The sequence below is a fragment of the Haematobia irritans genome, chromosome 4, assembly GCF_050003625.1.
Source record: "Haematobia irritans isolate KBUSLIRL chromosome 4, ASM5000362v1, whole genome shotgun sequence".
NCBI lineage: Eukaryota > Metazoa > Arthropoda > Insecta > Diptera > Muscidae > Haematobia > Haematobia irritans.
In genome coordinates, this window is record NC_134400.1 from 151,647,495 (window position 1) to 151,673,342 (window position 25,848).

At 34.2% G+C, this 25,848-nt stretch overlaps 1 protein-coding gene across 1 annotated transcript; it reads right to left on the bottom strand.

Moving 5' to 3' along the window:
- Positions 1-340: 340 nt before the first annotated feature.
- On the bottom strand, positions 341-1,509 carry LOC142234516 (uncharacterized). Its single transcript, XM_075305677.1, has one exon. The coding sequence runs from the start codon at positions 1,262-1,264 to the stop codon at positions 503-505; it is 762 nt and encodes a 253-aa protein (XP_075161792.1). The 5' UTR covers positions 1,265-1,509; the 3' UTR covers positions 341-502.
- Positions 1,510-25,848: the final 24,339 nt, after the last annotated feature.

A 25,848-nucleotide genomic window follows, 5' to 3' on the forward strand; every position in this document is an offset into this window, starting at 1 on the left:
TTTGGGACTAACCTTTATATATAGGCCCCAACACATTTGACGGATGTGATATGGTATCGAAAATTCAGATCTACAAAGTGGTGCAGGGTATAATATAGTCGGCCCACCCAACTTTAGACTTTCCTTACTTGTTTTACTTAGAGTTGCTTGAAATTTCCCATAGGGACCCACAAACTTGCAAATTAGAGGAAAACACCTCAGCTTTCACCCAAAGAAAAAATTATGTTGATATCTTTATCCGTTCAAAAGTTGTAGAATTATTACCAAAAAAAGCGATTTGGAACCACTGTGTGGTGGAGGGTATAAAAGTTGGGGTATATAAAGGATTAACACACACTAGTTTATGCTGACTACAATAAAAAGTTTTAATCGTATACCTATGTTGGATGAATGAAATTTACATGGAACAAATATGAGATAGATGAACAATTAAATAAATCGAAAAAAAAACAACAAAAAGTATTTACAATATTCTCCAATTGAGATGAATTTTTCAAATCACTCAATAACCCCAATGGGTTCCAAATCCATCAAAGCTCATATGAGAGACCATATTTGCTGGTGAATAACGAACAGTTTGGCTCGAACCATATGCGGAGACTCCTTGACCATTGTGGCTATAAGTTGAGGCAGCTGGACCATGTGTATACGTGGTAGTAGATGGAGTTTCTTTGTGGTAGAGAGAATGTTGACCACCATTTTGATGGTTATAGGATGAAGCAGTTGATTCTTGGATATAAGACTTAGAAGGAGACTCTTGTTGGTAGGTAGCAGCAGAGTTAGGGGTATAATGGCCAAATGTTGCTGGTGAAGAATAAGTGTAATGTGTGGGACCGGGAGTGGGATGAGTATATCCAATCAAAGCTGGACTATACATGGAATTATCAGGGACGGTCTGTGTGTAAACCGAAGCAGTTGGAGCTGGTACATTATACACATGATCGGGTTGATCCTCATGAATTTCTGGCATATGATAGACTGGCTTTGGTGCGGCTGGAGTTGAATAAACAGCAGTCTTTTGATGAATAGAAGGTGAGGAATAAGTCACTGCTTTATTATTGTTGCGTATATCCTCCTTTTTGTGCAAGTTGGTGTATGGTGTATGCATCAATTTGGAATATTGAGTTTGGGCCTCGACTTCCTCACTAGGATTTGATTGCTTAGTAACATATGTAGGAGTGGCGTAGTAAGTGGGAGAAGAACCAATATAGCCGGCGCTGGCAGCTACCAACATAGTAATAAAAATGCTATATTTAAAGGCCATTTTAATCTTTTTTTTGCTTTGTTTTATATAAAAATCCTACGAATATGTAGGAGGTTATGTTGCTATTTGTTGAAATCTTGAGGAACTAATGAAGACATTTCGACAATCAACCACTTTTATATGCAATCCCAATTTTTCTTGTTTTTCTATTGAACAAACGTACCTCAGTAAATTCACTTTTATTGCAAATCCAAATAAAATCAAAATTCAATGTTACATCCATCACGATGACCAGCACCCTTTGATCTCCGCCCAAAGCCAATGCTACAATTACAACATTGGAAATTCATTGTATTTGTTCCAGTAATAATTCGAGTGTTCCGGCCAGCCCTTTCTTTATCATTCATACTGTCCGTCTTTCGGCATGTCTGTCCATCACTAATTGCAGATAGTTGAGCGCCACTTGAGCACCTGCCACAATCGCCCTCCAAAAAACTGTATCACACTACAAATAGGGCACAGTGTTTAAAATCTCTACCTGACAGATAAGAATTTGTTTCATATACTGAGAATGTACATATAAAAAGATAATAGTATAAGTTGGTGGTCCGATTAATACTTGCCTCATTAACAGAAAGTATGATTCCCGATCTAAATATCTCTAAAATATGTCCAAATTTTCAATTTTAGGCAAATATGATAAAAAATAGCGCTTTCTAGAATGCCAAGAAGCAAATCGGAGGGTTACTTTTATGGTTGCCACTCTAGTCAAAAATAATCCAAAAAACTTTGAAGAAAATTTTAAAACAAAAAAAACTTATTTTGCAATACGTTTTCTAAAGAAAGAAAATTTTGACAAATTTTTCTTTCGTTAGAAAAACGTTATTTCTTTAGAAAATTTGTCAAAATTTTATTTCTTTAGAAAATTTGTCAAAATGTTATTTCATTAGAAAATTTTGTCAAAAGTTTATTTCAGTAGAAAATTGTGTCAAAATGTTATTTCTATAGAAAATTTTGTCAAAATTTTATTTCTATAGAAAATTTTGTCAAAATTGTATTTCTGTTTTTTCATTCGTTTTTTTTTTTGTTATTGGTGTTGTGTTTTTTTTTTCTTTAATTACTTAATTTTTTTATCTGGAAATATTGCTCTAAGACCCCATAAAGTATATATATTCTGGGTCGTGGTGAAATTCTGAGTCGATCTGAGCATGTCCGTCCGTCCGTCCGTCTGTTGAAATCACGCTAATTTCCGAACGAAACAAGCTATCGACTTGAAACTTGGCACAAGTAGTTGTTATTAATGTAGGTCGGATGGTATTGCAAATGGGCCATATCGGTCCACTTTTACGTGTAGCCTCCATATAAACGGACCCCCAAATTTGGCTTGCGAGGCCTCTAAGAGAAGCAAATTTCATCCGATCCGGCTGAAATTCGGTACATGGTGTTAGTATATTGTCTCTAACAACCATGCAAAAATTGGTATACATCGGTCCATAATTATATATAGCCCCCATATAAACCGATCCCCAGATTTGGCTTGCGGAGCCTCAAAGAGAAGCAAATTTCATCCGATCCGGCTGAAATTTGGTACATGGTGTTAGCATATGGTCTGTAAAAACCATGCAAAAATTGGTTCACATCGGTCCATAATTATATATAGCCCCCATATAAACCGATCCCCCGATTTGGCTTGCGGAGCCTCTAAGAGAAGCAAATTTCATCCGATCCGGCTGAAATTTGGAATATGGTGTTAGTATATGGTCTCTACACGGATGAAAAAGACTGTGTTTCATATGTTTGGCTATAAACATTATATGTTTGGAACACAAATTTTTAAACACAATATTTTTGAGTGCAAGCATATAATGTTCATAAACTAGCATAACATGTTTGGGACATATATGTTAATATGTTAGAACATATTATGTTTGGGACATAAAATGTTTTGTAAATATAATATGCTTGGATGCAAACATATATTAATTTAGAAATAGCCTATAAACATATATGTGTTTAGTAGCTTGGAGCGCTATTTAACAGGGAGCGATATTGAATTAAGTTGGTGGTTGTTGCTTGTTATTACAAAATTAACATTTTATTTTTCCTTTGGCAATTGATCAGCTACTTCTTTGATCCTTACAAACTGTGTGGTCCGCTGTTCGAATCCCCGTCCGGCAAAAGGTAAAATTAAAATAAAAAAAATCATACAATTTAATAATTTCTTCTACAATGTTTGTATTACAGAAAAAGGTGCTAAGAACTAAAAAATCTCGTGGAAGTGAGAAAGATGTGGACATTTTGAGCATTCAGGTCGAAATCCTATGTTGTTATCACCTATATTACCTGTTTATTTTCATAATTCATTATGATTGTAAATATATAAATAAATAAATAAAATTTTGAGCACAATATTGTTTGGGAGAATTTTTTTAAGCATATAAAATTTTTGGGTGCAAAATGCTTCCAAACATATTATATGTTCACATAATAACATATTGTTTTTTGGAAGACAACATTATTGAATTTGGATGCAAAAATACAAAATGTTTGGAACTTAGACTACCCAAACATATATTGTTTAGACCAATGTGCTTTCAAACATATTATATATTGGAAGAGATCAAACATATAAATGTTTGGGCAATACCCAAAAATATATATGCTTGAAGCAAAATATGTTTGGGAGTATATGTTACAGAAGCGATTTTTTGTGAGCGTGTAACAACCATGCAAAAATTGGTCCATATCGGTCCATAATTATATATAGCCCCCATATAAACCTATCACCAGATTTGACCTCCAGATTTGAAAATTCTTCCCATTCGGTTGAAATTTGGTAAGTGATGTTAGTATAGGGTATCTAGCAACCATGCAGGAATAGGTTCCTATCAGTCCATAATAATATATAGCTCCCATATAAACCGATCCCCACATTTGACCTCCGGTGCCTTTTGGAGGAGCAAAATTCCGATCTGGTTGAAATTTGGTACGTGATGGTAGTATATGATATTTAAGTCTTTAGTCTTTCGTAGAAGTTTCTACGCAATCCATGGTGGAGGGTACATAAGATTCGGCCTGGCCGAACTTACGGCCGTATATACTTGTTTAAATTTAATATACATATAGTACTAGTACATTTTTATATCCTTCACCACTACTGTGGTACAGGGTATAATAAGTTTGTGCATTTGTATGTAACGGCAAGAAATAGTATACCGATCGGCTTAGAATTAAATTCTGAGTCGGTTTAGCGATGTCCGTCTGTCTGTCTGTCCGTCTGTATATGTAATTTTGTGCACCAAGTAGAGCTCGCAATTTAAGTCCGATCGTCCTCAAAGTTGACATAGGGCCGTTTCTGGGGACAGAGGCAATCGCTATTGGTTTTGGAAAAAATCGGTTCAGATTTAGATATAGCTGCCATATATATTTATCCTCGATCTGGTCATAATTGGCGTGTTTATCAACCAATTTTCTTGAAATATCGTACATCCAAATATTTTATGAATCTAGAAAATCTTGCAAAATATCAGCCAAATCGGTTCAGATTTAGATATAGCTCCCATATATATCTTTCGTCCGATTTAGACTCATATGACCACAGAGGCCAAAGTTTAATACCGATCTTCGTGAAATTTTGCACAGAGGGTAGAATTTACAGTCTACCAATGCTTGGTAAATTTGATTGAAATCGGTTCAAATTTAGATATAGCTCACATATAAATCTTTCGCCCGATTTGGACTTGTATGGTCTCAAAAGCCAAAGTTTTGCCCTGACTTACTTCCAATTTTGCACAAGCGGTACTTTTAACGATACTATTTTATGTGCCAAATATGGTCAAAATCGATTCAGATTTAGATATAGCTCCCATATATATCTTTCGTCCGATTTTAACTTATATGGCCTCAAAATCCAGGGTTTTGCCGTGATTTGCTTCAAATTTCGCACAAGGAGTACGTTTAATAGTATCGGTAATTGTGCCAAATTTGGTTAAAATCGGTTCAGATTTAGATATGGCTCCCATATATATCTTCCGTCCGATTTGCACGTGTACTGAAAACGTTTTTCTTTTGTTTTTTGATCACCAAAAAAATTCGTTTGTTACAAAATTTTTATTTTTTCGATAAAAAAAGTTATTTTTGAACCAACAACACAGTTCATTTCGTTTATATCAAACACTGTTCTTTTCTGACTTTAGGTTTTTAATAAGACACATGTTGCAGTTGATAGTAAAAATTTAATATAGTAGAATGTAATGTTGAACATTTTTTCGGAATCTTCCGACCATATCTGGAATATATTAAAAAAAAAAAACACTGTGGTCCAAGCAGGGATCGAACCGACGATCCTTGGCATGTAAGTCGGACGTAGCAACCACTGCTCCACGGTGCCCAACTAAATGTATTTTTCTTTTAAATAAACTTTGTTTAATCGTGGGCGCCGCAAGCTATGCTATATAAATATAACTTATATGGGTAATTGTCTATTGATGACAATAACGGCTACATAGCTCAGTGGATAGTGTTTTGGCTTACAAATTGCATGGTCCGCGGTTCGATTCTCCGTCCAGGCGAAAGGTTAAATTTAAAAAATTTATAAAATCGAATAATTTCTTCTACATTGTTTGTATTACAGAAAAAGGTGCTAAGAACTAAAAAACGTCGTGGAAGTGAGAAAGATGTGAGAGAAAATGCAATTAGCCAGAAAAATTTTTTTTTTTTTTAGTTAGTCTTTATGAAATTGTTTTTACATCCTGGAAAAGAATAAAAGTTTATTACAAAAAGTATATACTTTTCTTCCAAATACACTTCGTTTCAACGAAAAGCAAATGAGAAACGAACTTTGTTTGTCGAAAATTTCGTTTGGGAGGAAAGAATTATTTTTTTGCGCGTAGAAGTAAAAAAATGTTCTCCTTTATATAGCTTCCAGCAAATGTGAATTAGTTGAGATGGTAACACAAATTTTGGCCTACATAGGGGTGAAGGGTATAATATAGTCGGCCCCGCCCGACTTTAGACTTTACTTACTTGTTATACCCACCACCATAGAATGGTGGCGGGGGTATAATAAGTTTGTCATTCCGTTTGTAACACATCGAAATATCGATTTCCGACTATATAAAGTATATATATTCTTGATCAGGGAGAAATTCTAAGACGATATAGCCATGTCTGTCTGTCTGGGTTTCTGTCTGTCTGTCTGTCTGTCTGTCTGTCTGTTGTAATCACGCTATAGTCTTCAATAATAAAGCAATCGTGCTGAAATTTCGCACAAACTCGTCTTTTGTCTGCAGGCAGGTCAAGTTCGAAGATGGGCTATATCGGTCCAAGTTTTGATATAGTCCCCATATAAACCGACCTCCCGATTTGGGGTCTTGGGCTTATAAAAACCTTAGTTTCTATCCAATTTGCCTGAAATTAGAAATCTAGAGGTATTTTATGACCATAAAGAGGTGTACCAAAAATGGTGAAAATCGGTCCATGTTTTGATATAGCCCCCATATAGACCGATCTCCCGATTATATTTCTAGGGCTTCTAAAATCGGTAGTTTCTATCCAATTCTGAAATTGGAAATCTAGAGGTATTTTAGCACCATAAACAGGTGTGCCAAAAATGGTGACTATCGGTTGATGTTTAGGTATAACCCCCATATAGACCGATTTCCCGATTTTACTTCTTGGGCTTCTAGAATCCGTAGTTATTATCCAAGTTGGTTGAAATTTGTAATCTGGAGGTATTTTACGACCATAAAGAGGTGTGTTAAAAATGGTGAGTATCGGTCCAGGTTTTGGTATATCCCCCATATAGACCGATCTCCCGATTTGGGGTCTTGGGCTTATAGAATCCGTGGTTCTTATCCAATTTGCCTGAAATTGAAAATCTAGAGGTATTTTAGAACAATAAAGAGGTGTGCCGAAAATGGTGAGTATCGGTCCATGTTTTGGTATAGCCCCCATATAGACCGATCACCAGTTGTTACTTCTTGGGCGTCTAAAATCTGTAGTTTTTATCCAATTTGCCTGAAATTAGAAATCTAGAGGTATTTTAAAACCCTAAAGAGAAATCGAAAATCTGGAAGTTTTTAGGAATACAAATAGGTGTGCAAGAAATGATTTTATTTTTTAGGCTTCTAGAATCCGTAGTTTTTATCCAATTTGCCTGAAATGAGAAATCTACAGGTATTTTAGGACCTTAAATATGAGAGTCGAAAATGGCGTATATTGGTCCATGTTTTGGTTTATCTCCCAAATAGACCGATCTCCCGATTTTACTTCTTAGGCTTTTAGAAACCATAGTTTTTATCAAATTTGCATGAAATTTTAAATCTAGAAGTATTTTAGGAACACATGTTAAAGAGGTGTGCCGAAAATGGTGAATATCGGTCCATGTGCACTGATAATGAAAATTGCTTGAAACTGAATTATAGTTTCCAGATTTTACTTCTGGTAATCATTTAAATAATGGGGGTAAAAATCTACAGATGTTAGATTTTAAATCAAGGCGTTATTTCATCGTTTTCTTGCACACTTGCACACGATGTTTATGATTCCTCTAAAACTCAAACAAATATGGTTCTTATAAATCCAGAATCTGATCTAGTCGTCATAGGTAAAATCTATGAATTTATCTTCGGGAAGTGTACTGGTTGAACTGATCTGCTTGTCACCACATCCCCCTGAAATTTTCACAGGAAACTATAATATTTGATTCATGGTGGTGGGTATTTAAGATTCGGCCCGGCCGAACTTACTGCTTTATATACTTGTTTTTTTATTAAAATAAATTTTGAGGTGTATCACTACAGAATTTTTTTTTTTTCACAAAAAAACTCTAGAACAGGGGTTTATTTTAATATATGGGGGAGGTTGAAAAATCACCTGGCAACATTATCGCTTAGCCTTAATAAATTTTGTTCTCTATATTTGAATTGTAAACACTGTACCACCATAACACAACCAACATCCGGAGCATGCGTAAACGTCCATGACTGACTATATTTTGGGTTATTGTTTTGCCACAAATATAAGAGGCGATTATTTTGTTTGCCGTTCATCATGTGTCTGGGATTTATGGTCCGTATTAATTTTTTTCTCTTGTCACATTATAATTGCTTATTATTTTTTTATGTTTTTAAGCGACTTTTTTGTTTTGTTTTGTTTTGTTTTTATTTTTTTTTTCTTTTTCTGGAGGCTTTCATTGATTCATTGCTTCAATTTGGTATATCAGTCCCCTGCATTGTTTTTCACTGATTGAATTGTCAGGCGAGATGAAATATCAAGTGCACCCTTAATGGTTAGACGTCTGTTATTGTGATATCGTGAAGACAGTTGCTTTTCAATCGATGGTGGAAGGGGGGCAATCCGAAACAAAATTGTGCTCAAATCAAATGAAGCATAAATATTTGCTTGTCTTACACCTCAAATAAACAATACAATAATGGTGGTTTTGTTGTGAACTAAAATTTTGTTACCTAATAATGGTTGAGTAAAACCTGCTGGTACTACACTGATAGAAAAAACTTCAAATTAATTCCTTTGCATTATTAATGAAATTTATTATTAAAATGTTTGGTATCTTGCTGTTTTATTATGATTTATTTAAGGATCGAGTCGTTATACACCGAAAAAAAAGTGAACTCTTTTATAGGAAGAATGAACTACCACACATGAAAATTGAACTAAATTTTAATCCACTTAGAAATTTCCACAAAGCGTTGTTAAAACCAGGAAATTTTAATGTCCTGTTGTACTTTTTAACTGCAGTTTACGAAATTACATCATCTCATAGAAGAAAAAATTAACTAAAAGTAAAGAAGAAAATCATTGGCGCCAAATCATGACCATTTTAACCATACATTAGTTCATTCTTACTATTTTTGGGAATCGTACGAAAATTTTCATTTGTTTTAGTTCATATTGAACATATGTGTACGGTCATTGAACTTTATTCTCACGTTTAGTTCATAAAATTTTTGATACATACTTTAAAAAATTAAGATTTCATTAGGCTGTGGAAAATTTCGATAAAAATAATAAAATTTAACTACATGCAAATAATTTTTTTCCAATAAAAATAAGTTAAATTTAGCGTTAGTTTAACTACGGAAATTTTTTCTGTGTAAGAACCATTTATTTCCATTTATTTAAGCAAGTCAACACCTTTAAAGTCCAAATTAACGAATTACGATGTACTACTCTAATTATACCCTGCGCCACACTGTGGAACAGGGTATTATAAGTTAGTGCATATGTTTGTAACACCAAGAAGGAGACGAGATAGACACATGGTGTCTTTGGCAATAATGCTCAGGGTGGGTCCCTGAGTCGATATAACCATGTCCGTCTGTCCGTCCGTCCGTCCGTCTGTCTGCGAACACATTTTTGTGACCAAAGTCTAGGTCGCAATGTAAGTCCAATCGCCTTCAAATTTGGCACATGTTACTAATTTGGGTCAGAATAGAACCCTATTAATTTTGGAAGAAATCGGTTCAGATTTAGATATAGCTCCCATATATATCTTTCGCCCGAAATGCACTAATATGGACCCAGCAGCCAGAGTTTTATACCGATTTGCTTGAAATTTTGTACAAACATAACACTGTACAAACATAACAAAACACTATAGTCAAGGGTGCAAAATTTGATTGAAATCGGTTCAGATTTAGATATAGCTCCCATATATCTTTCGCCCGATATGGACTTATATGGCCCTAGAAGCCAGATTTTTGGCCGAATTTGGTTGAAATTTTGCACTAGGAGTACAATTAGTAGTATAGTCAAGTGTGCAAAATTTGATTGAAATCGGTTCAGATTTAGATATAGCTCCCATATATATCTTTCGCCCGATATGGACGAATATGGTTCTAATAGCCAGAGTTTTGGCCCAATTTGGTTGAAACTTTGCACAGGGAGTAGATTTAGCATTGTAGCTATGCGTGCAAAATTTGATTGAAATCGGTTCAGATTTAGATATATCTCCCATATATAGCTTTTGCCCGATATGGACTAATATGGCTCTAATAGCCAGAGTTTTGGCCCAATTTGGTTGAAATTTTGCACAGGGAGTAGATTTAGCATTGTAGCTATGCGTGCCAAATTTGATTGAAATCGGTTCAGATTTAGATATATCTCCCATATATAGCTTTTGCCCGATTTACACTCATATGACCACAGAGGCCAATTTTTAACTCCGATTTAGTTGAAATTTTGCACAGAGAGTAGAATTAGCATTGTGTGTTAAATTTGATTGAAATCGGTTCAGATTTAGATATAGCTCCTATATATATGTTTTTCTGATTTCGACAAAATGGTCAAAATACCAACATTTTCCTTGTAAAATCGCTCTGCTTAATCGAAAAGTTGTAAAAATTACTCTAATTTTCCAATACTTCTAATACATATATATCGAGCGATAAATCATAAATAAACTTTTGCGAAGTTTCCTTAAAATTGCTTCAGATTTAAATGTTTCCCATATTTTTTACTAACATTGTGTTCCACCCTAGTGCATTAGCCGACTTAAATTTTGAGTCTATAGATTTTGTAGAAGTCTATCAAATTCTGTCCAGATCGAGTGATATTTAAATGTATGTATTTGGGATAAACCTTTCTATATAGCACCCAACACATTTGACGGATGTGATATGGTATCGAAAATTTAGATCTACAAAGTGGTGCAGGGTATAATATAGTCGGCCCCGCCCGACTTTAGACTTTCCTTACTTGTTTTTGTTTGTGTTTTAGAGGAATCATTAACATCCCTTGTAGGTTTCTATAAGCCCAAGAAATAAAATCGGGAGATACACGCCATTTTCGGCACAACTCTTTATGGTCCTAAAATACCTCTAGATTTCCAATTTCAGGATAGTTGGATAAAAACTACGGTTTCTATAAGTCCAAGAAGCAAAATATGTAGATCGGTCTATATGAAGGCTATATCAATACATGGACCTATGCTCACCATTTTCGGCATACCTTTTTATTGTCCTAAAATACCTATAGATTTCCAATTTCAAGCAAATAGGATAAAAACTACGGTTTCTATAAGCCCGAGAAGTAAAATCTGTAGATCGGTCTATATGGGAGCTATACCAAAACTTTGACCGATACTCACTATTTTCGGCACACCTTTTTGTGGCCCTCAAATACCTTTAGATTTTTAATTTCAAGTAAATTGGATAAAAACTACGGATTATATAAGCCCAAGAAATAAAATCAGGAGATCGGTCTATATGGGGGCTATACCAAACCATGGACCGATACTCACGATTTTTTGGTACATCTTTGTGGTCCTAAAATACCTTTAGATTTCCAATTTCAGGCAATTTGGATAGAAAATACGGTTTCTGTAAGCTCAAGAAATAAAACTGGAGATCGGTCTGTATGGGGGCTATACCAAAACATGGACCGATACTCACTATTTTCGGAATAACTCTTTGTGGTCGTAAAATACCTCTATATTTCCAATTTCAGGCAAATTGGACAAAAACTACGGATTCCAAAAACCCGAGAAGTAAAATCTGTAGATCGGTCTAAATGGGGGCTGTACCAAAACATGGACCGATACTCACTATTTTCGGCACATCTATTTGTGGTCCTAAAATACCTCTAGATTTGCAATTTCAGGCAAATTGGATAGAAGTTACGGGTTTTATAAGCCCAAGATCTTAAATTGGGAGGTCGGTTTATATGGGGACTATATCAAAACCTGGACCGAAATAGCCCATCTTCGAATTTGACCTGCCTGCAGACAAAAGACGAGTTTGTGCGAAATTTCAGCACGATTGCTTCATTATTGAAGATTGTAGCGTGATTACAACATACAGACAGACGGACATGGCCATATCGTCTTCGAGTTTCTCTTTGATCAAGAAAATAAATATATTATATAGTCGGAAATCGATATTTCGATGTGTTACAAACGGAATGACAAACAGGCAGATTAAATACGTTTATAATTCAGTTTGACAAAATTTTCTATAGAAATAAAATTTTGACAAAATTTTCTATAGAAATAAAATTTTGACAAAATTTTCTATAGAAAGAAACAAACATTTTGAAAACATTGATAATTGGTTGATAGTTTTGCTGCAAGTAGAGGATGCTGATGAGGAATGTGGTAATTCCGAAACGTGCGTCCATCCAACCATCTTGCAGTCTATAGAGCTTTGCCCAAATGAATTTGACAAAGATTATTTTCCTCTTTTGCTTAAGCTACACTTGTAGTTTAGTCAATACATGGTTTTAAGCTGAAATCAAAAATTGGATCCATTAATTTCGTCATTGAATCAACAAAATTTTTTTGTTTGTGTGCGATTACGAAATTCGTACTTTATAACACACATTCATTATACACGGACGAAAAAGACTGCTTTTCATATGTTTGGGTGTAAAAATTATCTCACATTTTTAAACACAATATTTTTAAGTGCAAGCATATAATGTTCATAAGCTAGCATAATATGTTTGGGACATATATGTTAATATGTTAGAACATATTATGTTTGGGACATAAAATGTCTGTAAATATAATATGCTTGGATGCAAACATATATTAATTTAAAAATAGACTATAAGCATATATGTGTTTAGAAAGATAGACATAAAGTGTATGCTGGAAGTAAAATTTCATTAAAGTTTGGAAAAATACTACACCGAAAAAAAAGTGAACTGTTTTATAGGAAGAATGAACTACCTTGCACGAAAATTGAACTAAATTTTACTCCACATTTTGAGATTTCCGCAAAGCGTTGTTAAAACCACGAAAATTTAATGCGCTGTTGTACTTTTTAACTGCAGTTCGCGAAATTACATCCTCTCCTAAAAGAAAAAATTAACTAAAAATAAAGAAGAAAATCATTGGCGCCAAAACATCACCATTTTAACCATAAAGTAGTCATTCTTACTATTTTTCGGAATCGTACGAAAATCTTCGTTTGCTTTAGTTCATATTGAACTTATGTGTACGGTCATTGAACTTTATACCCACGTTTAGTTCATAAAATTATTGAGACATACTTAAAAAAAAATAAGATTTCATTAAGCTGTAGAAAATTTCGAAAAAAATAATAAAATTTAACTACTAGCAAATAATTTTTTTCCAATAAAAATAAGTTAAATTTAGCGTTAGTTTAACTACGGAAATTTTTTTCTGTGTATGTATGAACAAGTATAAATTTACATATTTGGAGTAAACATATATAAGACTTCGCCAAAAATTGTATATGCTTAAGTAAGAATATTAAAATGAGTATTCGGAGAGAAAATTCTTTCGGAACCAAGAGAAAATACATTTGGAAAAAGAGCATGAGCTTTGTTTATCATTTTCGCATTACGGGCACAATGTTTTTGTTTCGTCAAAACAAATCGGAACGTAGGACGAGTAAGTCAAAATATTCTAACAAAATATTCAAACAAAGGTAATTAAAGGGACCTTCATAAAAACTAACTAAAGGGCACTATACACTGAAAAAAAGCATGCCCAGTTCCAAAGATTGTGTCTCAACTTTAACAATTTTGGTATTGATTCCGAGCCAATGAAGCGGAGCATTCAAGTACGGATGCTTTTAAGACACAATTCTCTTCTAAATGTGGGTTTTGTGTACTTGCTTCTAGGAAGCAAATTTTAATTTTGCGCTTTTTCAGCTTTTTTCATAAAGAGTCCGTTAAAAACAAGACTTCCAGTAGAAATTATGCTATGTTTCAAAACAAAACAAAAACATCTTTAAACAAGTATATACGGCCGTAAGTTCGGCCAGGCCGAAGCTTATGTACCATCCATCATGGATTGCGTAGAAACTTCATCTAAACACTGCCATCCACAATCGAATTACTTAAGTTGCGGTAACGCTTGCCGATGGCAAGGTATCTTAAAACCTCCTAACACCATCTTCTAAATTGTATGTAAGTCCATACGTGGTATATATTAAATCAAAAAAGATCGATCCAATACGTATACAATTCAGTTTGATAAAGTAGACATAAAATTTTGACAAAATTTTCTACAGAAATAAAATTTTAACAAAATTTTCTATAGAAATAAAATTTTCACACAACTTTCTGTAGAAATAAAAATTTTGACAAAATTTTCTATAGAAAGAAAATTTTGACAAAAATTTCTACAGAAATAAAATTTTAACAAAATTTTCTATAGAAATAAACTGTTGACAAAATTTTCTATAGAAATAAAATCTTGGTAGATTATTTTTGGCTCGAGTGGCAACCATGATTATGAACCGAATAAAATTTGAACAAAATTTTCTATAGAAATAAAATTTTGAAAAAATTTTCTATAGAAATAAAATTTTGACAATGATGAAAATTTTATTATGAACCGAATAAAATTTTAACAAAATTTTCTCTAGAAATAAAATTTTGACAAAATTTTCTATATAAATAAAATTTTGACAAAATTTTCTATAGAAATAAAATTTTGACAAAATTTTCTATATAAATAAAATTTTGACAAAATTTTCTATAGAAATAAAATTTTGACAAAATTTTCTATAGAAATAAAATTTCTATAGAAATAAAATGTTGGTAGATTATTTTTGGTTCTAATGGCAACCATGATTATGAACCGATATGGACCAATTTTTGTGTGATTGGACCAATTTTGGTATGGTTGTTAGCAACCATATACTAACACCACGTTCCTAATTTGAACCGGATCGGATGAATTTTGCTCCTCCAAGAGGCTCCGGAGAATGTTTTATATGGGGGCTATATATAATTATGGACCGATATGGACCAATTCTGGCACGGTTGTTAAAGGTCATATACTAACACCATGTTCCAAATTACAACCGGATTGGATGAAATTTGCCTCTCTTGGACACTTCGCAAGCCAAATCTGGGGATCGGTTTATATGGGGCTATATATAATTATGAACCGATGTGGACCAATTTTTGCATGGTTGTTAGAGACCGTATACCAATATCATGTACCAAATTTCAGGCGGATCGGATGAAATTTGCTTCTCTTTGAGGCACCGCAACCAAAATCTGGGGATCGGTTTATATGGGCGCTATATATAATTATGGACCGATGTGGATCAATTTTTGCACGGTTGTTAGAGACCATATACCAATACCATGTACCAAATTTCAGCCGGATCGGATGCAATTTGCTCCTCTTTGAGGCTTCGCAAGCCAAATCTGGAGATCGGTTTATATGGGGTCTATATATAATTATGGACCGATGTGGACCAATTTTTGCATGGTTGTTAGAGACCATATACCAACATCATGTACCAAATTTCAGCCGGATCGGATGAAATTTGCTTCTCTTTGAGGCTCCTCAAGCCAAATCTGGGGATCGGTTTATATGGGGGCTATATATAATTATGGACCGATGTGGACCAGTTTTGGCATGATTGTTGGAGACCATATACCAACACCATGTATCAAATTTCAGCCGGATCGGATGAAATATGCTTCTCTTAGAGGCTCCACCAGCCAAATCTGGTGATCGGTTTATATGGGGGCTATATATAATTAAGGACCGATATGGACCAATTTTTGCATGGTTGTTAGAGACCATATACCGACATCATGTACCAAATTTCAGCCGGATCGGATGAAATTTTCTTCTCTTTTAGGCTCCGCAAGCCAAATCTGGGGATCGGTTTATATGGGGGCTATATATAATTTTGGACCGATGTGAACCAATTTTTGCATGGTTGTTAGAGACCATATACCAACACCATATACCAAATTTCAGCCGGATCGGATGAAATATGCTTCTGTTAGAGGCTCCACAAGCCAAATCTGGGGATCGGTTTATATGGGGGCTATATATAATTATGGACCGATGTGGACCAATTTTTGCATGGTTGTTAGAGATCATATACCAACATCATATACCAAATTTCAGCCGGATCGGATGGAATATGCTTCTTTTAGAGGCTCCACAAGCCAAATCTGAGGGTCCCTTTATATGGGGGCTATACGTAAAAGTGGACCGATATGGCCCATTTTCAATACCATCCGACCTACATCGATAACAACTACTTGTGCCAAGTTTCAAGTCGATAGCTTGTTTCGTTCGAAAGTTAGCGTGATTTCAACAGACGGACGGACGGACATGCTTAGATCGACTCAGAATTTCACCACGACCCAGAATATATATACTTTATGGGGTCTCAGAGCAATATTTCGATGTGTTACAAACGGAATGACAAAGTTAATATACCCCCATCCTATGATGGAGGGTATAAAAAAGTGTTGAAAAACATGTCCTATTTTTTAACGATTTTTACGAGATGAAAAAATGCAACAAATTTAAAGACAATTTCATTAATTTTAAAGAATTTTTCTGAATTATTAAAGTCAAGTTGACCTTAGTCCAAAAATTTTTTCTTTCATGTTATTATAAGGACAACACGACTTCATTGAAAAGTTTATCGATTTTTGAACATGGAAAAAAACTTTATGTTGGAGAAATGCTTCTTCTAAGCTAAGCAAATTTTGTATTCTTATTTTAAGGAGATGAAATCTTTGGCCTCACGACAATATTTTTTTCAGTGCACTCTTTTTAGAGTTGTGACAGTAAAATGAAAACATTGGGAAACAGTGAAAAATTAAACAGTAAAATCTATACACGCTCATAAAAAATCGCTTCTGTAACATATACTCCCAAACATATTTTGCTTCAAGCATATACATTTTTGGGTATTGCCCAAACATTTATATGTTTGATCTCTTCCAATATATAATATGTTTGAAAGCATATTAGTCTAAACAATATATGTTTGGGTAGTCTAAGTTCCAAACATTTTGTATTTTTGCATCCTATTGAATTTGGATGTTGTCTTCCAAAAAACAATATGTTATTATGTGAACATATAATATGTTTGGAAGCATTTTGCACCCAAAAATATTATATGCTTAAAAAAAAATTCTCCCAAACAATATTGTGCTCAAAATTTTATTTATATATTTACAATCATAATGAATTATGAAAATAAACAGGTAATATAGGTGCTAACAACTTAGGTTTTCGACCTGAATGCTCAAAATTTTGTTTCTGCCCAATTGTATATTCCCCGACATCTTTCTCACTTCCACGAGATTTTTTAGTTCTTAGCACCTTTTTCTGTAATACAAACATTGTAGAAGAAATTATTCCATTGTATGATTTTTTTTTATTTTAATTTTACCTTTTGCCGGACGGGGATTCGAACAGCGGACTACACAGTTTGTAAGGATCAAAGAAGTAGCTGATCAATTGCCCAAGGAAAAATAAAAAAATAAAATGTTAATTTTGTACTAACAAGCAACAACCACCAACTTAATTCAATATCGCTCCCTGTTAAATAGCGCTCCAAGCTACTAAACACATATATGTTTATAGGCTATTTCTAAATTAATATATGTTTGCATCCAAGCATATTATATTTACAAACATTTTATGTCCCAAACATAATATGTTCTAACATATTAACATATATGTCCCAAACATGTTATGCTAGTTTATGAACATTATATGCTTGCACTCAAAAATATTGTGTTTAAAAATTTGTGTTCCAAACATATAATGTTTATAGCCAAACATATGAAAAACAGCCTTTTTCATCCGTGTAAGAATAAAGTTTAGTTCCTCTTTATTAATAAGTAGTCTAAGAGGAGTTGACGGATACTTTCGAAAATAAAAGCGGACATTGAGTTCGTGTTTTGCCACTAAAATGATTTCTCATTTTAGCGGCAAAACTCGAATCGGTAAAACCAGAATAACATGATAAATTTTTTCGGCAAATTGTATTATAACTTGGTGGGGAATGATCCAAAGCAACAATTGAATAAGTTTAGTTTCTTTAAAATAAATTATTAAAGAAAGCAACCAATTGTTCACACCTAAATAAATGTATGTGTTGGTTCTAAAATTATTGTTTACACTCAAAAAAAAGTGAACTCTCTATTTCACTAAAGCCAATTTAACTTTATTTTAGTTCATGGAATTATTATGTTTGGAGAAAGTGTCCTTTACTCTAATAATTTTTTGTGTACGTTAGTTAAATTAACTAAAACCGAGGAAAAAAATATACTCAAATGTATCATAAAGATTAACTGAATTCGTGTCTTCCACAAAAAAGTTCAGAATTTCTTTAAATTTGTAAATTTTACCAAAAATGCGTCCATCATGAACTTCGTATGTCACTAAAGACATTCTTGCAATTTTGAACTCCAAGTTTTTCCTTCAAACTACAAAATTTTCTTTCACAAGTGAAAAAACTTAGTTATGTCTAATAAATTTTCTTGAATTTGTCGAAAAATATTTACTTATTTTTATGACATCGGCGTGATGCCAACGTTTGTAATACTGTTTAGTTAAAATTTTCTACAAATATTCAAAATTTTCTAAAATTAACTGAAAGTTTTCTTCCTGGTGGGTTCACTGTTTTTTCAGTGTAGAATTTAAATATAATGTGCTTTTGAATGATTATCGTTAACTTTAGGATTCGATAGAAAAATATTTATATATATATACTCGACTTCACGTTCTTCTTTTGTAAGAGTTTTTGAAATTCTTCGAAAATTTCAAACTTGTATACAAAAACCTTTTTTTGTTATATTTTTTTTTTTTTTTTGCAATAAAAACAAGTACGAAAAGTTTAAAGTCGGGCGGGGCCGACTATATTATACCCCTGCACCACTTTGTAGATCTAAATTTTCGATACATTATACCCCTGCACCACTTTGTAGATCTAAATTTTCGATACCATAGCACATCCGTCAAATGTGTTGGGGGCTATATATAAAGGTTTGTCCCAAATACATACATTTAAATATCACTCGATCTGGACACAATTTGATAGACTTCTACAAAATCTATAGACTCAAAATTTAAGTCGGCTAATGCACTAGGGTGGAATTTAAATCTGAAGCAATTTTAAGGAAACTTCGCAAAAGTTTATTTATGATTTATCGCTCGATATATATGTATTAGAAGTTTAGGAAAATTAGAGTCATTTTTACAACTTTTCGACTAAGCAGTGGCGATATTACAAGGAAAATGTTGGTATTTTAACCATTTTTGTCGAAATCATAAAAACATATGTATGGGAGCTATATCTAAATCTGAACCGATTTTAACAAAATTTGGCACGCATAGCTACAATGCAAATTCTACGAAATCGGAGTTAAAAATTGGCCTCTGTGGTCATATGAGTGTAAATCGGGCGAAAGCTATATATGGGAGCTATATCTAAATCTGAACCGATTTCAATAAAATTTGGCACACTTGACTATAGTACTAATTGTTCTTCTTGTGCAAAATTTTAAGCAAATTAGGGTAAAACTCTGGCTTCTGGGGCCATATAAGTCCATATCGGGCGAAATTTATATAAGGGAGCTATATCTAAATCTCAACCGATTTCTTCCAAAATCAATAGGGTTCTATTCTGAGCCAAAACACATACTTGTGCCAAATTTGAAGTCGATTGGACTAAAACTGCGACCTAGACTTTGATTACAAAAATGTGTTCACGGGCAGACGGACTCAGGCTATATCGACTCAGGAGCCCACCCTGAGCGTTTTTGCCAAAGACACCATGTGTCTATCTCGTCTCCTTCTGGGTATTGCAAACATATGTACTAACTTATAATACCCTGTTCCACAGTGTGATTTGAACTCAGTCCATTTCGTTTATATCAAGCACTGTTGTTTTCTGACTTTAAGTATTTTATAAGACACACTTTACAGTTTTGTAGTAAAAATTTAATATAGTAGTATGTAATGTTGAACACCTTTTCGGGATATTCCGAACGTATCTGGAATATATGTAAAAAAAATAAAAAAAAAGATGTCGGTCGAAGCAGGGATCGAACCCAGGACCCTTGGCATGCAAGGCTGACTTACCAACCACTGCTCCAAATGTATGTTTAATAATGTTATGTTCTTAAACAATGTTATGTTTGCATCGGCTCGTGGGCGCCGCAAGCTATGCTATATAAATATAACATATAACGATAATTGTCTATTGATGACCGTAACAGCTACGTAGCCCAGTGGATAGTGTGTTGGCTTACAAACTGTATGGTTCCCGGTTCGATTATCCGTCCAGACGAAAGGTAAAATTAAAAAAAATATATAAAATTGAATAATTTCTTCAACATTATTTGTATTACAGAAAAAAGTGCCAAGAACTAAAAAATTTCGTGGAAGTGAAAATTATGTGAGGGAATGAGCACAATCTTCTTTGGGGAAAATTCTTTCAAGCATATAATATTTTTGGGCTCACATTGCTTCGAAACGTATAATATGATCACATAAAATAAACATATTAATGTTTCGGCAGTAACCAATAATAAAGGTTCTTCCTACAAAATATGTTTGGAACATATGTTAGAGAAGCGATTTTTTTTGAGGGTGTAGTTCACTTAACTAAGGTAAGTAAATCAAACATTCTCCAAACATAATAATCCCATGAACTGAAATAAAGTTAAATTGGCTTTAGTGAAATAGAGGGTTCAATTTTTTGAGAGTTTGGAAACAATGCCATTTGAACCGATCTTCCTAAGACAGTATGTTTAACCAGTTAGGTTAGGAAAAATTTCATTATTAAGCAAGAGCTAAAAAACCCACAAAATTATTTTTAAAATTGGAACATTTTACAAAATTTGAAAAAGTGGCTACCTACGCTTTTTAAAATTTTTTTGAAAGACTCTTTCTCTTTCTTGAATCTGACCACAATACCTACTAATAAGCATGTATCCCAATGGCCTTTCAATTGGTGTGGTAGCAAGTGATTTCGTAGTAAGTGTTATGGCAAAATTTCCATTTCCAATAAGAAAACAAGTATGTACGGCCGTAAGTTCGGCCAGGCCGAATCTTATGTACCCTCCACCATGGATTGTATGGAAACTTGTACTAAAGACTGTCATCCCCAATCGAAATACTTGGGTTGCGGTAACACTTGCCAATGGCAAGGTATCTTAAAACTTCTTAACACCATCTTCTCAATTTAAGTTACCCCATAGGGGATATATATTAAACAAAAATAAAGAAAGGCCGATTAAATACGTATATAATTCAGTTTGACAAAATTTTCTATAGAAATAAAATTTTGACAAAATTTTCTATAGAAATAATATTTTGACAAAATTTTCTATAGAAATAAAATTTTGATAAAATTTTGTATAGTAATAAAATTTTGAAAAAATTTTCTATAGAAATAAAATGTTGATAAAATTTTGTATAGTAATAACATTTTGACAAAATTTTCTATAGTAATAAAATTTTGCAAAATTTTCTATAGAAATAAAATTTTGGTAGATTATTTTTGGCTATATATAACTATAGACCGATATGGATGTACCAAATTTCAACACGTATCAAATTTCAACCGGATCGGGTGAATTTTGCTCTTCCAAGGGGCTCCGGAGGTCAAATCTGGGGATCGGTTTATATGGGGGCTACATATAATTATGGACCGATATAGACCAATTCCTGCATGGTTGTTAGAGACCATATACTACCACCACGTAGCAAATTTCAACCAAATCGGATGAATTTTGCTCATCTATGAGGCTCCGGAGGTCAAATCCGGGGATCGGTTTAAATGGGGGCTATATATAATTATGGACCGATATGAACCAATTTTTGCATCGATATGGAGCAATTTTAGCATTTTTGTTAAAGATCATATACTAACACCATGTACCAACCGGATCGGATGAATTTTGCTCCTCCAATCTGAGCGTTGGTTTATATGGGGGCTATACGTAAAAGTGGTCCGATATGGCCCATTTGCAATACCATCCGACCTACATCAATACCAACTACTTGTGCCAAGTTTTAAGTCGATAGGGTGTTTCGTTCGGAAGTTAGCGTGATTACAACAGACGGACAGACGGACGGACATGCTTAGATCGACTCAGAATTTTACCACGACCCAGAATATATATACTTTATGGGGTCTTAGAGCAATATTTCGATGTGTTACAAGCGAAATGACAAAGTTAATATACCCCACATCCTATGGTGGAGGGTATGAAAACAGCACTAAAATCACTCAGATCGAACAATTTTTCACAACATCTTACAAGGATCATAACAAACGCTATTAGTTGACAATGACAATTATGCCATAAATTTTACCACCCAATGAGTAAAAGTGTTGTGCTACCCAGTGCTTTCCTAGACCTAGAGTAGCATTTTAACGAATGACTGCGTCGATTAATGGTGGCCAAATTTAAGTTAGCCACGTTGGTGGCGAAAGACCAAACAAAAGATTATCTCCAGCAGCAGCAGCAGCCGCCGAATAGATGCACAGCTCCAACTTCAGCTATGGCAGGCAGTGTCAAATTAACTACCACGTAATTTGACTGGACTAGAGGGTATTGTAAAATTTATCTTCATTTGCATGTGTCACCATCATCAACACCTTCAGAGTTTATGGTCCAGTTGTATTGTGTTTTTCTATTGTTGCTGTTTTTATTCGAGGGAAAGCTTTTTAATCAAGCAAATAATGTTGGATTGTGGTGTATTTAGAACGACTTAGGTGATATCCTACTTAGGTCGTAAATCGGAGTTAACTTTTGGCCTCTGTGGTCATATGGGTGTAAATACGGCGAAATATATGTATGGGAGCTATACCTAAATCTGAACCAATTTCAATCAAATTTGGCACATTTGACGATACTATTAATTTTACTTCTTTAAAATTTTATGCAAATCAGAGTAAAACAAGTAAGGAAAGTCTAAAGTCGGACGGGGCCGACTATATTATACCCTGCACCACTTTGTAGATCTAAATTTGCGATACCATATCACATTCGTCAAATGTGTTGGGGGCTATATATAAAGGTTTGTCCCAAATACATACATTTAAATATCACTCGATCTGGACAGAATTTTGTAGATTTCTACAAATTCTATAAACTCAAAATTTAAGTCGGCTAATGCACTAGGGTGAAACACAATGATACTAAAAAATATAGGAAAGATTTAAATATGAACCAATTTTAAGGAAACTTCACAAACTTTTATTAATGATTTATCGCTCGATATATACGTATTAGAAGTAGAGGAAAATTAAAGTAATTTTTACAACTTTTCGAGTAAGAAGGGGTGATTTTAAAAGGGAAATGTTCGTATTTTGACCATTTTTGTCGAAATCAGAAAAACATATATATGGGAGCTATACCTAAATCTGAACCGATTTCAACCAAATTGGGCACGCATAGCATCAATGCTATTTCTACTCCCTGTGCAAAATTTCAACTAAATCGGAGCAAAAAATTGGGCTCTGTGGTCATATGAGTGTAAATCGGGCGAAAGCTATATATGGGAGCTATATCTAAATCTGAACCGATTTCAACCAAATTTGGCACGCATAGCAACAATGCTAATTCTACTCCTTGTGCAAAATTTAAACTAAATCGGAGTTAAAAATTGGCCACTGTGGTCATATGAGTGTAAATCGGGCGAAAGCTATATATGGGAGCTATATCTAACTCTGAACCGATTTCAATCAAATTTGGCACACTTAACTACACTACTAGTTGTACTCCTAGTGCAAAATTTCAATCAAATTGGGCCAAACCTCTGGTTTCTAGCACCATATTAGTCCATATCGGGCGAAAGATATATATGGGAGCTATATCTAAATCTGAACCGATTTCAACCAAATTTGGCACACATGACTACAAACTAATTGTATTTCTAGTGCAAAATTTTAACCAAATTGGGCCAAAACTCGGGCTTCTAGGACCATATTAGTCAATATCGGGCGAAAGCTATATATGGGAGCTATATCTAACTCTGAACCGATTTCAATCAAATTTGGCACACTTAACTACACTACTAGTTGTACTCCTAGTGCAAAATTTCAATCAAATTGGGCCAAACCTCTGGTTTCTAGCACCATATTAGTCCATATCGGGCGAAAGATATAGGGAGCTATATCTAAATCTGAACCGATTTCAATCAAATTTGGCACACATGACTACACACTAATTGTATTTCTAGTGCAAAATTTTAACCAAATTGGGCCAAAACTCGGGCTTCTAGGACCATATTAGTCAATATCGGGCGAAAGATATATATGGGAGCTATATCTAAATCTGAACCGATTTCAACCAAATTTGGCACACATGACTACACTACTAGTTGTACTCCTAGTACAAAATTTCAATCAAATTGGGCCAAACCTCTGGTTTCTAGGACCATATTAGTCCATATCGGGCGAAAGATATATATGGGAGCTATATCTAAATCTGAACCGATTTCAACCAAATTTGGCACACATGACTACACAACTAATTGTATTTCTAGTGCAAAATTTCAACCAAATTGGGCTAAAACTCTGGCTTCTAGGACCATATTAGTCAATATCGGGCGAAAGATATATATGGGAGCTATATCTAAATCTGAACCGATTTCAACCAAATTTGGCACACATGACTACACTACTAGTTGTACTCCAAGTGCAACATTTCAACCAAATTGGGCCAAAACTCTGGCTTCTAGGACCATATTAGTCAATATCGGGCGAAAGATATATATGGGAGCTCTATCTAAATCTGAACCGATTTCAATTAAATTTATCACACGTGACTACACCACTAATCGCACTCCATGTGCAAAATTTCAACCAAATTGGGCCTAAACTCTGGCTTCTGGGGCCATATAAGTCTATATCGGGCAAAAGATATATATGGGAGCTATATCTAACTCTGAACCGATTTCAATCAAATTTTGCACACTTGACTATACTACCAATTGTACTCCTCGTGCAAAATTTCAAGCTAATCGGGATAAAACTCTGGCTTCTGGATCCATATAAGTGCATATCGGGCGAAAGATATATATGGGAGCTATATCTAAATCTGAACCGATTTCTTCCAAAATCAATAGGGTTCTATTCTGACCCAAAACAGGAACATGTGCCAAATTTGAAGTGGATTAGACGTAAACTGCGACCTAGACTTTGATCACAAAAATGTGTTCACAGACAGACGGACAGACGGACATCGCTATATCGACTCAAGAACCCACCCTGAGCATTTTTGCCAAAGTTACCATGTGTCCATCTCGTCTCCTTCTGGGTGTTACAAACATATGCACTAACTTATAATACCCTGTTCCACAGTGTGGTGCAGGGTATAAATACTGGTTTCCAGAGTAATGATATATATAGAAGATATTCACCCTTATTCCTGATGCCGCCCTCGCCATCACTTTTTGTTGTTTTTCGTCTGTCGCCACTAACTGGTATTCCGTTCGTCGATATATTCTGCTATCGACGAAAATCGGTATTCCTGGTGTCGCCAATATCGTCACTTTTTGTCGCCGTTAATTTTACCGGCGACGAGTTTAGTGATTAATTTTTGAAGAAGTTTTTTAGACTTTATTAAACGAACAATTGAAAAATAAATTTAAAAAAAATAGAAATTGGAAATTGGTAAGAGACAAGAGACAAGAGGTAATGTGAATATTCTTCAGCAATTACAAAAAAATGAGGGGGGGGGGGGGGGGGGAAAGGAACTAGAGATCAGCCATTAGATGAGCTAGATTGAGTCCAACGATTTAAAACCGGTTGGATCAAATGGTTTGTAGTTCAATGCCTTTGGACTTTAGAGACAAGTTGTAATAAATGGTAGAAAAGCTGGAACTATTAAAAAATCTATATTGGTCAAGTATT